Source organism: Taudactylus pleione, unplaced genomic scaffold, assembly GCF_031769625.1.
Source record: "Taudactylus pleione unplaced genomic scaffold, aTauple2 ptg000016l, whole genome shotgun sequence".
Taxonomy (NCBI): domain Eukaryota; kingdom Metazoa; phylum Chordata; class Amphibia; order Anura; family Myobatrachidae; genus Taudactylus; species Taudactylus pleione.
In genome coordinates, this window is record NW_028284418.1 from 26711867 (window position 1) to 26729100 (window position 17234).

Here is a 17234-nt window from a genome sequence, read left to right on the forward strand (position 1 = left end):
TGGAATGCACTAGCTCGCCCATCCAATCAGCGCTGCCGTGCGTTTCACTGCCAAAACAGCCAGGAAGCACCTAGGTGAATACAATGGGGGGAATTCAATTCAATGCATTGTTCTCACAGTACAATCATCCCACTCTACTCCTAGCTCACTATACATAGTACAGTAACCCATACTCAACTACTTGCTGACTATACAATGACCAGTAACCACTCTACTTTTTGATCACTATACACATTCTCCCTACTCTAGTTGCTGCTCACTGTACTATACATAGTATAGTCTCCCCACTGTACTTCTTGCTCAGATCCATAGTACAGTAAACCCCACTGTACTTCTTGCGACAGTGGTGGGGGAGGGGGCAGCGACAGGTGCGCGCGGGGGGGGGCACCAGCAGAGACCTGGAATGCCCCTAGGCATTCCAGTCACCCTAGGCTTTTGCTCTGCGTCTGTCCTCCTGAATCAGACATTCAATGCGGAACAAATTGTGACCTGTGGTGAGCGTGCTTGGCCGGCCGGATCGTTGCTCATCTTGAACATCTGTTCTGCACTTCTCAGAGGCAGTGTACCAAATCCAAACCTGTATCCATAATGTGACGTTATTGACCCTCGACAAGTTGGGATGAATTTCAGCACCTGGGGACAATGAGATTTACCCTGTAAGAGTGCAAACCAGCACAGGACTTGGTCAGCCAGGACTGGCCACCGTATTACATGAAGAAGCGCAGTGTTGGGATCCCCTGTCACATTGTGTCACCATCCCCAGCCTTGTCAGAAAAGGGCAAGAGAACAAAAAAGATATGCCATGCCTCCCCATGACATCCGGGGAAGTGGTGCCAGGTTACAAGCTAATAGTTAAAAACAGATAATGTTCTATCATGGAACTACAATGCTAGAGCTACAAGAATCGGCATACGTTTGTGGTACTCTAAACTTCAAACAGGTTACATGATCTGTCAGGAGACATCTAAAGTAAGATACTTAATATTTGTATCATGTGGAGATAATGGGGGCCAGAAACCTGCAGAGATAAGTAGCACCCCGCATTCACAAGGTGGTGCTGAGACTGGACAGTAACCATACTGTAAGAGCAGAATATGGATGGGGAGCAAAACATATGTACAGTATAAGCAGTAAACAATAATTGTGCTATGTGTAAAATAATTGTGCTATGTGTATATAACTGTAACTGTAGATAAGCTATGGGATAGTGTCAATTAGTAGTCAAAGTATCACTAGCATTTTTTCTCATTATCTTTCTTTTTTTTGGGGGGGGGGGAATGGTAGATGAGAAAAGCAGAGCAAGGATCTCCAGAGATACACAACCATTTAGCCAAACACCAGAGGCTGGTGCGGATGGATGCAATAGGTCCCTCTGAGGATGGTGATAAGGGATCCTCTTGCAGCACATCTGAGGTTTGTTCTATACATCAACAAAAATGTATTAAACTTGTTTATAGAGCTTACAATCTGGTTAAATGCTGTTTAAACACCAACAGGAGTATATGTTTCATTAGCAGTCAGCAGGGTTCAGATACTGACTTTGGAACTTGTGTAGAGTTGGGTGCAGGGACAGAACTATAGGAGACAATGGAGGCGCCTACCATCGGGCTCCAGCTCTGAAGGGGCACCTCCTCCATTGTCCACAACATATTCACCACAATTAGGGCTGTAACTATGTACCCGGAGTATTCCTTCACGGCCGCCCAATACATGGCACCCCTTCCCGGCACCTGAGAAGCCACCATACACTAGTGGAGAGCTCCATGTCAGACCATCAGCTCCTGCCTTCGTCTATCTATAGCCTGTCTGCATGCAAATTGTTACATTACAGTGTCAGCGGCTGTGATGGGGGGGCACCAAATTATAACTTGCCTCCGGGCGTCTGGGATGAACTTACGCAAGTAGTTGGGTATAACACAAATTGGTTCACCATATGTATTAAAAAGTCCCCATAGCATTATATTGGGCTACGATGTGCCCGTATGCAGCAATCTCTGAAAGCGTTACTTTCCGGGGCTTCTTCCTGATAGATCTGACTTCTGTTTTACTTTCTCTGACTTCTGTGCAATTTCCCCTTGTGTCTGAGTGGGCTGCAAGGTGGCGTTCTCATGTAGGATGAATGTTCTGTGGCCAGGTAGACAGAAATGTTATCTATTCAGAAGTGTGTGTCCACAAAGATTTGTTTTCAGACAGATTTTCTTGCACCAAGGACAGGGGCGTAACTCGCTATTTGAAGGCCCCATAGCAAAAGTTTGTACCACCCTATGGTGAATAATGTATATAACACATGTTAACTTTGACAAGGAAGATGCCCCCCCCTCCCTCAACTCTGGGCCCCATAGCAGCTGAACCATTTGCTCCTATGGTTGTTATGCCCATGACCAAGGATAGGTGCAAATGGGCACTAGTAGTAATGACGGGTACTTTCAAAAGCAGATGGGTAGCTGCTTCCGCATAGATGTGACCCTCTCTTATTACAGGGGAATATCTGCATCTACGGCCACTTAGCATGTGACTTCTATTAGCCCCATTGTCTTTGCTCAGTTTTTGGGTCTCCTCTGTAGAGTCAAGAAAGAAAAAAGACTCAGGCCCTGATTCAGAGCCAGATGCTCTGACAGAGCGCTCACACTGAATCAGGGCGTTTTGGGTTTTTTTGGAGCGGCCTCCTGGCCACCCACAGCTATTGCGAGCAGCCAGGATGATGGTCGTGATGGTCAAGACCATCGCGACCATCGGGCTTGTGGTAGGGTTTCGTGGCCGCAAGCCCCAGAGAGCTTCTGGCTCTAATAGAGCCGGAAGCTCTCCCACTGACATCACTGGTGAAAATCGTCAACCGCCCCCTTTTGGTGTGAGTTACGGAGCGACGGAGCGCCCATCGCTAGCCGGGTCTCGTGCATGCGCACGTCGGAGCCTAACATCAACCCGCTCGCGAGCGCATAGCGCTTGCGAGCGGGTCTGAATCAGGCCCAATTACCTTAATTATATAAATGACTAATGTTTGTATTTTGCTGTAACTATTTTAGAGGAAGCATCATGATCTAATTTATTTGGTGTTCAATATTACCAGCAGGATCCGGCGCAGGGCGCAGACTATTCTCTTTATTACTAGTTTTACATATTTGTGATTTTTTTTTTATCTATCTCTTAAGTGTAGCAAAATGTATTTACAAATAAAAAATTTTTCAGAGTTTTCCAAAAACTAATAAAACAATGGCCCTCATTCAGAGCCGCTCGTTAGCGGCAGTACGCTCGTTCCGAGCGATGTTTGCACATCTGCGCATGCGTACGGATCGTTATACGCATGCGCGAACCAGTCAGTGCGGCCGAAAATCGTTTGTACGCTATATAGCGAGTGCCTGCTATTTTGAGTGACAGAATGAGGCGTATGTGGGTGGTAACAGGGGAAGGTGCTTGAAAATGGGGAGTGGAGATCCGAACGCAGGCGTGCTTAAAGGTCAAAACGGGCGTTTTATGGGTGTGTATATTTAAAACAGCAGCGTCAATGACCACGTCACTGGGTTATTTTAGAGCCAGAACTGCTCGCAAATTTGTGGTAGCAAACACCAACCACAAGAATAGCGAGCAGTTCATACGCTGGTCGATGTACTCGATTAATCTAATAAATAGCGGACATGACGTATGGTGCGAGCGGCCAGGGGGCGTTTTTAACAAATAAACGAGCGTATGTTTTGCTCGTTCGTTCAGACTTAGAGGTGTGAACAGACTGCAATGTGCGTACGGATCATTTGAATAGCCACCCCTTGTTTTTAAACGAACGACCGCAAATAGCGAATGGCTCTGAATGAGGGCCAATATTCCTAATAACCTTTATTTGTGTAGCTCCTACATATTACATAAAATGAGATGTATTTGGCATCCAGACAGGCAGGATGCCGGCGCTCTGAATTCCACCACTGGAATACCGACAGCAATCAGAATCCCAGCTCCAGGACCCCGACCGCTGACATCCCAATGGTATGTGTTAGGGGTTAGGGTTAGGCACTAGGTGGAGGTTTAGAGTTAGGCTGCCAGGAGGAAGGTTAGGTTTAGGTTGCTGGAGCGGAGGGTTAGGTTTAGGCTGCAGAGGGGGGAGGGTTAGTTTTAGGGGTAGGGTTAGAGTACTTACCTACAAGTGTCGATATTTCAAACCAGTTGGGATTTTGAGCGCCGCTATTGTGTGCGCTGGGATCTCGTTCCCAACCCCATATAGAATGTGTAATCAGACCCATCAATCATTTCTACAGGGTTGGATATGGGATCCCGGCACACATAATACCAGCGCTCGAAATACCGACAAGGACTAGTAAGGACTCTAACCCTACTCCTAATCCTAACCCTCCCCCCTGAAGCCTAAACCTAACTCACCCCTACCGCAGCCTAAATCCCCTATCCTTCCCCCTAGTGCCTAATCCTAACCCCTAAACCTAACCCTAATACTTACGGTTGGGATGTCAGCGGTCGGGATATTGGAGCCAGAATTCTGACTGCTGTCGCGATTCCGGCACCAGCATTAACTACTGCCACTTTCCATCTGGGCACAGACTACTGACTGCTCTCTTTTTATCTGTTTTAGTCTTCTTGGCAGGAGCTAAGTTGCCAGCCAAGCAGTGAACTTGGTGAAAGCATCTCGTGCAGCTCTTTGCATGATGATTATCTTACGGGTCTTTCTAAAAGGTAAGCTGTACAGCTATAGGCAAATATGTTTATTTTCCTACTCAGATATGTATTCATGCACTATTCCCGTCAAGTTCCCAAAATGTTATATATACTGGAATATATAACATAATATGGGGGAGATGTATCAAAGCTTGGAGAAAGATAAAGTGGATACACATAAAGTACCAACCAATCAGCTCCTGTCATTTTACAGGATGTGTTTGAAAATTACAGTGAAAAGCTCATTGATTTGTACTTTATCTCGATCCACTTAATCTCTCTCCAAGCTTTGATACATCTCCACCTATGTAACTGCATGTACTTTGTTTTGCCACAATATTTAAGATCAATTAAAAATATATCTGCTTTTGGACATCACCATAATGTACGGCAGCATATCACCACACCTTCATGGTACTTCTATTTTGGGAGATGCCTCCCCTATTTCTTTGTAGTTCTACTCCAGAGAAACTGCAAATGGATTTAGGACTCAAGGCTGAATCATTCAGGAAATAAGTATCCTTTAGGGATGTAAATGAACTTGTCACTGATGCTACACGCCAGGGCAGGCATAGCACAACCCAGACATGGACCGCCCATGGAGACTGCTGGGAAATGTAGTCCATTCAGTGGAGCTCTTCACTGCACAAGGCAACCGCTACTCTCTGCTATACTTACTTTTTACTGTCTGACAAGTTGCAGTTGCAGACAACTGTGCGGCAGGCACCAATGCCAAGTTTCAGCTAGCCGTGGTGGGAGGTTCCCCTGAGTGCGCTAGTGGTGGGTGCTTCTAGGCAGCAGCGTACTCAGCTACACCTAAATCTGGCCCTGATACAGCTAAAACTTAGCATGGTGGTTAAGAGTAAAATGTACTTCCATGTTCATCCAACTTCATAAGTCCTGGGCTCCCTACAGTCTTGGACTTATCGAATTGGAAACTGAAAACTCATTTGGTCATCTATGTAATCATTCACATCAATCCTTGCTCCATGGGATCTTACAAACAAAGTTCTCACGCGCACGTCTATTTTGTCAAAAGCTAATTTAGCTACTAATATATTTTTGGAGTGTGGGATTGAAGGGAAGTGGATTACCTGGAGGAAACCCACATAAACACCAGGAGAACATACAAACTCCACTCAGGTAGGCCCTAGGTGGGAATCTAACCAATGACCCCAGTGTTGTAAGAATTCTACAGTCAGGTGCATAAATATTGGGACATTGACAGAATTTTCATATTTTGGCCTCTATTCACCACTTTTTAAGGGGCCAAAAGTAATGGGACAAACTAAACAATCCTAAATCTAACTTTCACTTTTGAATACTTTGTTGCAAATCCTTTGCAGGCAATTACAGCCTGAAGTCTGGATCGCATAGACATCACCAGACGCTGGGTTTCATCCCTGGTGATGCTCTGCCAGGCCTCTACTGCAAATGTCTTCAGTTCCTGCTTTTTCTTGGGGCATTTTCCCTTCAGTTTTGTCTTCATCAAGTGAAATGCATGCTCAATCGGATTCAGGTCAGGGGATTGACTTGACCATTGCATAACATTCCACTTTTTAGCCTTAAAAACTCTTTGGTTGCTTTTGCAGTATGCTTCGGGTCATTGTCCATCTGCACTGTGAAGCGCTGTCCAATGAGTTCTGAAGCATTTGACTGAATTTGAGCATATAATATTGCCCGAAACACTTCAGAATTCATTCTGCTGCTTTGTCAGCAGTCACATCATCAATAAATAGAAGGGAACCAGTTCCATTGGCAGCCATACATGCCCACGCCATGACACTACCACCACCATGCTTCACTGATGAGGTGGTATGTTTTGGATCATGAGCAGTTCCTTTCCTTCTCCATACTCTTCTCTTCCCATCACTCTGGTACAAGTTGATCTTTGTCTCATCTGTCCATAGGATGTTGTTCCAGAACTGTAATGGCTTTTTTAGATGTTGTTTGGCAAACTCTAATCTGGTCTTCCTGTTTTTGAGGCTCACCAATGGTTTACATCTTGTGGTGAACCCTCTATATTCACTCTTGTGAAGTCTTCTCTTGATTGTTGACTTTGACACATATACACCTACCTCCTGGAGAGTGTTCTTGATTTGGCCAACTGTTGTGAAGGGGTTTTTCTTCACCAGGGAAATAATTCTTCTGTCATCCACCACAGTTGTTTTCCGTGGTCTTCCGGGTCTTTTGGTGTTGCTGAGCTCTCCGATGCACTTTCTTTTTAAGAATGTTCCAAACAGTTGATTTGGCCACACCTAATGTTTTTGGTATCTCTCTGATGGGTTTGTTTTGATTTTTCAGCCTAATGATGGCTTGTTTCACTGATAGTGACAGCTCTTTGGATCTCATATTGAGAGTCGACAGCAACTGATTCCAAATGCAAATGTCACACCTAGAATCAACTCCAGACCTTTTACCTGCTTAATTGATAATGAAATAACGAGAGAATAGCCCACACCTGTCCATAAAATAGCTTTTGAGTTGATAGTTCCATTACTTTTGGCCCCTTAAAAAGTGGAAGGCACATATAGAAACCGTTGTAATTCCTACACCATTCACCTGATTTGGATGTAAGTACCCTCAAATTAAATCTGAAAGTCTGCAGTTAAAGCACATCTTGTTTGTTTCATTTCAAAGCCATTGTGGTGGTGAATAAAGGCCAAAATCTGAAAATTCTGTCAATGTCCCAATATTTATGCACCTGACTATATATTTGTATACTTTCTTTTTTTTGGACTTTGTATAAATGGTATTTTTTTTTTTTTTTAGCTGTCTGCACGTTATTCACCAAAGTGGATTGACATGAGTTGCCATACATAGCTTTCCTTCTTATATGCAATTTACTTTGAGTGACTTGCTGAAATTACCTATATATACATTTGTTGTTCACCAAAAATTGTGACATGTTTCCTTGATGAACTTAATTATTTGTGTGGCATGGTTCCAACTTTACTACATTGTGGACTGTGTTGGCTTTAGTTATACTGGGCATACACTCTACAATTATCTGTCAGATATCTGTCCAATCTGGCTGGTTGGAATGAAAATCTGGTAATGTATGGGAGCAAATGACAATCGACTATTTGCTCAAAAACACTGTAAAACGGACTAAAGTTGTCATCCAGACAAATTGGTTAAATCAAATGAATTTAACCAATTTGACCAATCACTTTCGTCCATTTTCTAGTGTTTAAGACCATATGGTTGATTGTCATTGGCTCCCATACATTACCAGATTTTCATTCCAACGAGCCAGATTGGACAGATATCTTACTCATAATTGTAGTGTGTATGCCCAGCATTAGTGTTTGATTTGAACTTATTTACACAATGAAACGTGATGAGGACTCTATTGAACAAAATATTTAATACATGAATTGACGCTACTTTCTTCCTGATGTCTCACTGGCACAAACTGCTATAGATACATAGGGCCTCATTCAGCAGTGCACACAGGTACACTGCTAAACGCAGATTCTCAACAATCGGGAATCTGTGCTGGCGCAAGACCCATACTGTGCATGTGCAAAACGGGTCCTGTGTGATTGCACGCAGAGCACCAGCAGACTGTCAGTCAGTGACAGTCTGCTGCCGTTTGGGGGCGACTGCCTCCGTTTTCCCAAAACAGACGCGCGCTGCCTCCATTAGGGGAGGGAGGAGGCCAGTATCTCCGTCTGCTGATGGAAATTTCCTGGCCTCTTTCCCTTATCTGCGATGGCGGTCTGCTGACCCCATTGTCACTCAGCCGGCCAGGGATCACGCAGATGATCTAATGCTGAGTCCATGCATATTGGAATGGGACCAAGTAAAATTCAAATGCAATTGCAGGGTGCAATGCCAGTGGGTAGCCAGTCAATAAATAGAAAATAAAAATAAAGACCTACTAAATAAAAATCTCAATTCTCTTCACATTACAGCTGCTGCCATGACCTCCCCTACCTTCTGGGGGCAGAGAGGACAGAAACAGACTTTGAATATGAGTACAAAAAAGGTAAGAAACACACTGATATACAGAATATATACAGTATATCACACAATTGTTATATAACTTCCACTTTAAAAATATATGGTATGCTGCTAGAGATCATTAATGTACCTGGCAATGTGTAGCGCCATTTCCTATGTCTCACTCAACCAATTGAATTTATGAGAAGTTGTGTACAAACTACTATTTTTATGGTTTTCTGCTCACTATCTGATTGGATAAAACTTTCAAGTAGATAGAGCTAGAACTAGATGGAGCCTATGGGGAAGATTTTTTTCAGAGACATTTTCAGTTTTCACACTATTTGCGTGTTTTGGAATGATATTTTCACGTCTTTTGGCAATGCGCTCTCCCGTTTTTTCACCCTATCCTATTACAAAAGATGCAATAACGCATACGTGCAAAATCTGTGCAGCACATTTTGGGGAAATCACTCTGTACCCCATAAAAAGCTTGAAAAAATCCAGTGTTGGATGAAACTAATTTCTGCCTTGCTTACCGTCACATTGTCGAGACTGAGCTCAAGAGGCATTCCTTCCCACCAAGCACCGTAAATTGAGGTTTGTGATTCACTAAGACACGGCGTATCTGCTGATCCTGGCACACTGCATGCCCTAGTGCTAACTGCTACAGCTCTTGGTCCCAATACTACAGCCGTTGGGACCCAGTGGTGAGAGTGAGCCGCAGGACATTTCAGGTCCGGGACGGATCCAGCACAAAGAGCTGCCACAGGGCGCTACACAGGGCCGGATTAAGGTCTGTGGGGGCCCCTGGGTAATGAACTTGTGGGGGCCCCTATATACCACCGTTTCTTGTCACCCTAGGAATTTTTTTTCTTTCTATTCACCTTAATGAACCCAGTAGTAATGCACCTTGCAATGCCCACTGTAGAAGTGCCCCTTATGCAATGTCCTCAGTAGTAGTGCCCCTTATGCAGTGCCCCCAGTAATGGTCCCCCCTATGCAGTGCTCCTTATGCAGTGCTCCCTGTAGTAGTCCCCCCTATGCAGTGCCCCCTGTAGTAGTGCCCCCAATAGTGGTCCCCCCTATGCAGTGCCCCCTATACAGTGCCCCCAGTAGTGGTCCCCCCTATACAGTGCCCCCAGTAGTGGTCCCCCCTATGCATTGCCATCAGTAGTAGTCCCTCCTATGCATTACCCTCAGTAGTAGTCCACCCTATGCATTGCTCCCAGTAGTAGTCCCCCCTATACAGTGCCCCCAGTAGTAGTCCCCCCTATGTAGTGCCCCTTATATAGTGCCCCCAGTAGTTTTCCCCCTGTGCATTGCCCCCAGTAGTCCCCCTCTATGCACTGCCCTTAGTAGTAGTGCCCCCCATGCAGTGCCCCAGTAGTAGTCCCCTCCCTATTAAGTGCCCCCAGTAGCAGATCCCCCCTATACAGTGCCCCCAGTAGTAGACCCCTATGCAGTGTCCTTTATATAGTGCCCCCAGTAGTATTCCCCCCTATGCATTGCCCCCAGTAGTAGCCCCCCTTTATGCATTGCCCCCAGTAGTAGTGCCCCCATGAAGTGGCCCCCCCTATACAGTGACCCCTGTAGCGGCCCCCCTATACAGTGACAGTGCCCCTTATCACACACACAAAAAAAAAACCTGTACCTGAATCCCCGCTCCCGGCGCGACCACCGCTGTCCGCTCCGAGTCCCGGCTCTTCTGCACTACAGTATGGGAAAGACGTCATGACGTCTCTCCCATCACCCGCTGCAGGGGAGCCGGAAGGCGGAGCTCATGAGTGAGCTCCAGCCGGCTCCCTCAGTTGATGCAGCAGCCAAGGAGAGTCTGTCTGACTCTCATCGGCTGCTGTAACATACACACATCCGCCGCTGGTGGCTATGTGTATGTCACTGTAGTGTGGCCACGCTCACTGCGGTCTACACTAGCGGAGGGGACACTAGCGGCAGGTGCAGACAGCGGCCGCTAATGGGGGCCTCCGTGTGTGGGGGCCCAGGAACGACCGCCCCTGTCACCCCTTCCCCCCTTAATCCGGCCCTGGCGCTACAACAACACAGGGTCACTAGCAAAGTCTTTGTTGTTGGAAGGAATCGATTAAAGCAGCCGGTGCTTGTGCTATGAAACTAAGAGGAAGGTAACTCTCATATGTTACACACGGACATTAAGCAATCCATGGACATTTTACATGATCCTCCGTTTCTCCTTATCCGGTCTATACGTATAGATTTCTTCTGCCTCATTTATATATACCCAGCTGGACTTTTATTCACTGCCATTTATATTTTTCATATTTTATGTTGTATGTATGGTTTGTGTCATTATTGTTATATGCTAGTTCATTGTACGATCAGCAGCGCTGTTTCTATGTGTATTCTAGACTGAACACAGATACATTTTGCAGTGACTAGTCAGTTGTTTTTACTGTGTAGTAAAATATCTTTATTGTTACAATAAATTATTATACTGTGTCAATTGGTGGCTGTTTCTATCCAGCACAGTGTTTATTTTGTTATGTGTACCCCATAAAAAGGCTAACTGACATAGGAAATCAATATAGAAGTGTATTAATAGCCTTAATAAAAGTATTTTGGGTTCTTAAATTGTGTCAAATGGCTGTTATATATATATTTACTTAAGTGTTGCAAAATGGTAAAAGCAATATTTTTTGGAGAAAATAATTGCTGTAGTTAAATTGTGGGTACATTAAAATGGGTGTTAGTATTAGGGATGTGCAGGCTCGGATAGGTTCGAGTTTGATGTATGTGTCTATAAAGTGCAGTTTTAAAAAATGTTAAACATACACCTGCTGTAGCCACCTGCAATCCTAAAAACACCTGTTTCATCCACACAGCCCCCCAAGTACCTGACCCAGTACTTTAAATCCATTTTCCACTACTTTTATTTTTTTCACCCCAAAATTGTCATTTCATTATTGACCAAATGAAGCTCATTAAAAAATTATTTTCACCAAATTAGTCAATAGTCAAACAATCGCTCGACCTGCATATGGAATCGCCATTGCGTTTATCTCTGAATAAGGCCCCAGGTCCCTAGCACTTACTCAATAGTACAAAAAAGAAACTCCAGCCACAACACTCTTTTTATATTATTTTATCTTCTTTTCTACTAGTCTTAATTCTTATGCCAGTCCTCTTTTATTTTTGTCTTGCCAGCTTCTTAATACTGCCCTCTACATTTAGCCCGCAGGTGGGGAAGGCTCAGGGCATTTTGTTTTAGCGGGGGCACTGCTAAAAAGTACCGGCTGCATTTCACCCTTTTAAAATCAGGCAGGGCGCGGCGCTGTGCTAAAACAAGCTAGCAAGAACACTAATATGGTAAGCCTATATATGTCACAAGTTACCACAAAAGTAACAGGGATTTAAAAAATTAGTAATTCAAACAATTGTGTTTTATTATCTGATGGTTTAAAAAGTATGAAAATAAAGGGGAAGTATCTGACCCACAGGATGCAAACAGGCCTTGGATGATTATTTTATCTGAGTGGATCTCCTTTTTATATGAGGCTCATGTCAGACAGTGATTCTCTTCAAGACCATATGGTCATTTTGGCAACAAGCTTCCTGTTTGTTTCCTCCAGGGATAGGTAAGACCTAGGGCCTTATTCTGAGGACACTAGTGCAGCAGCGACTGCATCTTCTTTCGCAGAACGGCTGCAACTTTATGCTAATGCCACAGCCGATGGGCTTTCTACTGAGACAACTCCAGCTGCTTAGCTAATTCACCACTGTGCGTAAAATGACTCACCATCAGTCGCACAATTGGACATTGCACTAGCTCTATGGAGACATAGAATGTCCACAGAAATCAATGTGGGGTCCATAGTGCCAACAACCCTTAGGCTGCTCAGCATGAGGCTGTATTCCCTTAAGGAAAAATGCCGGTCCCCCCTTTGGGAACCCATTCCTGTACTGACAGTACTTGGGCTATTCCTAACATCCTAGGGCTGTGATTGTGGGTTAATGTGTGAAAAATAGAACAAGTTATAATTTTTTCCTTATGTACTACAGGTCCCAGAAAGCTGCCTTTAAATGGCTGGCATACCGGAGTTTGTAGTACTACAAGCAGAGCATGCTGGGACCTATAGTGCACCAAGGGGAAATTAAGTAAACAAAAAAAACACGGAAAAGATTCAGTAATGGATGATAGCGCAATGGGATGTATCAATATGATGTTTAATATCAATTAATTTCTATTGAATAATAAATTAAAACCATAACATATATAACAAATTAGATAAAATGATAACATAAACATGTGAGTCTATATTAATGCATATAAAGTATAAATTGTGTACTGGACACTGCTGACATACACATAAATAAAATAAAGTAATATAGCTCAAAATTATGTATATTTGTATTGGTACACCTCTGCCAATGAGTGGAGGTGAAAAGGTAGTCTCGGATATTAGAAGTGAAACTAGTGAAATCTTGATCGCTGTGCAAGTTTCACTAATGAATTTATTAACGGTGGTATTATGCACAATACAAGCTGACCTTAAAATTGTAGCTCCCGGTTTGAACTTCGCTTGGAAACAGAGGGCAGTGCCCGGAATGTCGTTCTGATATGCCCGTAACCATACAGAGAATGTTCTAACCTCCTACCAATGTAGGGGAATTACTTGTAGATGCGGTGACAAAGATGAATCAATCCAGGATTACCACTATTGTGGAGCCGCCCGGTGGAAGTCTTAGGACTGGTCCGTGCTACGTCCTGTGAGCAGCGGTACCTGGTAGTGGCCACTGCTGTCAGCAGTCGGAGCTCTGTGTGCAGAAGAGAGGACAATAAAGCAGGTGTCAGCTGGTGAGCGGCCGTTATAAAGGAGTCGTGCTGACCAGCGGGCTGGGATGGGGGGGGCAGGGTGCCATGTGCCCTCCGGGCCACAGCGCCATGCGGGCCGTGGGCAGTCTGTGTCTGTGTGGCACAGCTGCACCGCGCGTGTAGCGCTGACCGGACGGAGTTACAAACACACAGCCGCTGGCTCTGGCAGCTGTGTGTTTGTTTTGAGTGGCAGCCAATGAGAGTCTGTCAGACTCTCACTGACTGCTGCTGTGCCCACTGCAGGAGCCGCTCCATCTTCTGGCTCCTGCAGTGGGTAATGGGAGAGATGTCATGACATCATACGTAGTCTCTCCCATAATGCAGAGTGGCTCGGCCAGGGAGGACAGACGGAGGAGCAGATGGCGGCGACGGGAGCAGGGAATCAGGTAAGTGTTTTTTTTTATTATTTATTACGTGTGTGTACTGTGGGGGGGGACCACTACTGTGGGCACTACAAGGGGGGGGACTACTACTGGGGACACTACAAGGGGGAGAACACTACTGGGGGCACTACAAGGAGGAGAACTCTACTGGGGACACTACAAGGGGGATTACTACTGGGGACACAACAAGGGGGGGCTACTACTGGGGGCATTACAAGGGGAGGATTACTACTGGGGGCACTACAAGGTGGAGAGCACTACTGGGGGCACTACAAGGGGGAGAGCACTACTGGGGGCACTACAAAGGGGGGCTGCTATTGGGGGCTCTACAAGGGGGGCTAGTACTGGGGGCACAACAAGGGGGGGCTACTACTGGGGGCAATACAAAGGGAGGACTACTACTGGTGGCACTACAAGGGGGAGAGCACTACTGGGGGCACTACAAGAGGGGGACTACTACTGGGGGGACTACTACTGGGGGCACTGCATAGGGGGTACCACTACTGGGGGCACTATATAAGGGGCTTACTACTGGGGTCACAAGGGGCACTGCACAGGGGGGACCACTACTGGGGGTACTGTTTAAGGGGCACTGCATAGGAGCATCACTACTGGTGGCCTGTATAAGGGGGTCCTCTACTGGGGCACAGGGGGTACTGCATATGGGCACCACTACAGGTGGCTGCCCCATATCTTTATTTTTACTTTACATTAATTCCATATTGACCCGCCTCCTCCCTGGAACACTTGACGGGGGGGCACCTAAGCACACACGTGCTTCGGGCACCCTGGCTACACGCTACACCTCTGCCAGAGCCACCTGCATGCATTTGCCCCCCAGGCTAAAAGTTGCCAGCCAACCCCTGCTGACAAGCTCCGACCTCCGTCAGATAGTCGGCGGCATAATTTTTTCCTTGTGTACTACAGGTCCCAGCAAGCTGCCTTTAAATTGCTGGCATACCAGGGTTTGTAGTACTACAAGCAGGGCATGCTGTGACCTACAGTGCACCAAGGGGAAATTAAGTAAACAAAAAAACCACGGAAACTCCGCTCACACTTCAGTGTATACAGTGGGGTTTTCCCACAATCTAAGTCATACCATGGGGAAACCCCACTGTAATACACAGTAAAAAATACACTGAAAGCATAATATATGCTCTGAATATTATGCTAATTGTGTTTTTTAAACACAATTTTCCACTTTATGGAGTAAATTGAATTCAACTTGACATGAGCCATAATATCTTTTGATCACCATTTAAGAGTATATTCTACTAATACTACAAATGATCAAGGTATAGTAGATGGTCTGTGCTAGTGATGGGTGTATCTGTTGCTCTAATAATCAGATAGCACCGTGTGGAATTACAAAGAAATGTATTTATTTATATAAAAACGAGTGGATGAAGTCACAGTGCTCCTGTAAATCGATGACCGTTGTAGGATATTAGCGTTGTTGAAATAGCTGGGGACTTGTGTTGGCAGGGGTGGCAGGTGGGAGTAAAGGCTGGTGGGGGTTCAAGTTGGGTATTGGTTGAACAGAATTGTGGTGTTGGTTGATAGTATGGGTAAAAAAGGAAGGGTTTAAGTCTTTGTTGTAGCATAGAATAAGTCTCAATAGTCTTAATAAAAAAGTTAGGGTGTTTGTCGCTGTGTCTGGTGGGGCGGCGTCCCGTATCCCCCAGGTGCACAACTTACCCTCATTAACTTTCTTTACTCTCCTCCAGGAGAGTGGTGCGCTCCGGTCTTCTTCTCCTTGCCGTCTTCTGTCTGTTGTGCCTCTAGGTTGCAGCGTGTGTCTGGAGACACACGCTGTGGGATGCAGCTGGCCGCCGACCCACCACGAGACTTCCGGGATACCCGCGATCCAACGAGGTAACGCGGCCCCTGGGTCTCAGGCTGGTCTGGCCGCTCACTTGACTCCGTGCGAGGAGACTTGTGTGATAAACGCGCTATGGTGCTAAGGGATGGCAATTTGTGGCTTTCCATCGATGGCCACCATCGATAGCACCATTGGTGATAACCATCGATGGTGCAAAAACCATCTATGGTGAATCATCAGTGGTTTGCACCACTCAATGGCCACCGCTGCCAGATGCATGGCAGCCTGTGAGCCAATCAAAAAAGTGAGGCGGGGCTTAATGGGCCACCAAGCGGCAGGGCTAAGCACCATGTTGCGTTCCACTTTACCATCGATGAGAACCACTGGCTCTCTGCCATCGATGGCAAAAGCATCAGCCATCAGTAGTAAACCATCAATGTTTGTTAACTATCGATGGTCAATGGCTATCCCTAACTTTGTATAAGCTTGCTGTGTGCGTGTAGACCTAATTGCAGGCTATTCAGAGGTGAGCACATGCAAAAATCCAGTCACAGACCTATAACCTTCCATTGAATCACATATTCTATGCCATGTTTGAACAAGCATTATATTTTGTTTAACTTTATATTGGAACTACAAAACTACAGGTGTATGGTGGCTTCTCAGGTGCCAGGAAGGGGTGCCATGTATTGGGCGGCCATGATGGTACATTCCAGGTACATAGTTACAGCCCTAAGTGGGGTGCAGGGCCGGCCCATGCCTAAATTGTTTGGTAAGCGAATATAGATTTTGGCGCCACTTACATGTTTGATTGTGCGATTTAAATTTAGCTTAAATATTGGTCCAGTACTCCAGGCACACCTGATATTAATTGTATAGTATGTAATCTAGATCTATATGAAATAGAAACCAATTTATGGTTTTCGTTTTCAGAAGATTTTCAATAAGGACAGATGTAGCTTTAGGCATTATGGGTGGCAGACAGGTAAAGCTGAGAAAATGTAACTTCAAGTAAATGAGCCAAGAGGTGAGGATAAATGATGTAGGGTCTGGCACTACATTCAGCTGTGTAACACATAGCTACAAACGATGTGAGTAGTGGATATAGGCCCCAGTTATTCCCCAGGTTCAGGATAATAATGTGACAATACACAAGGTGAATATTTAGATCAAAAGACCAGTTTTGTATACAAAAAAAATATCATGAACACTCATAACAATATGGAAATGTGTAGATTTTGTTTAAAGTTAAATAAAATCGAAATAGCACATGTCATATACAAGTAATGCATTAAAAGGCATTTAAAAACAGAAGGTATTCTCATAACTACTGTAGCGGATAACAACCAGCATTAGAACACAGAACAAAACAATCCTAGCAATTCTGAAGAACTGTTGTATTCCTAGCCAGGCACCAGAGGTATCACAAACCTTCCAACTTTATTATGATTACATTTTTCAGTGAAATATATACTAAACACTGTGGCATTTATAAAGTACCAAAAATGCATTACTTCAAATAAAAATATTGAATGACTTTAAACTCTGTAAGCAGGCAGATTGCTCTAAATGCTTA

The 17234-nt window shown here is 44.9% G+C and overlaps 1 protein-coding gene across 3 annotated transcripts in view; it reads left to right on the plus strand.

Annotated features, from left to right (window-relative positions):
- The window catches only part of CARD14 (caspase recruitment domain family member 14), a 104578-nt gene that overhangs the window by 40768 nt on the left and 46576 nt on the right, over positions 1–17234 (plus strand). For all 3 annotated transcript variants that reach the window (XM_088475174.1, XM_088475189.1, XM_088475182.1), the window contains 3 exons: positions 1285–1413; positions 4574–4674; positions 8577–8650. In XM_088475174.1, coding sequence (XP_088331300.1) covers positions 1285–1413; positions 4574–4674; positions 8577–8650 — 304 coding nt within the window. The remainder of the gene's footprint in view (positions 1–1284; positions 1414–4573; positions 4675–8576; positions 8651–17234) is intronic.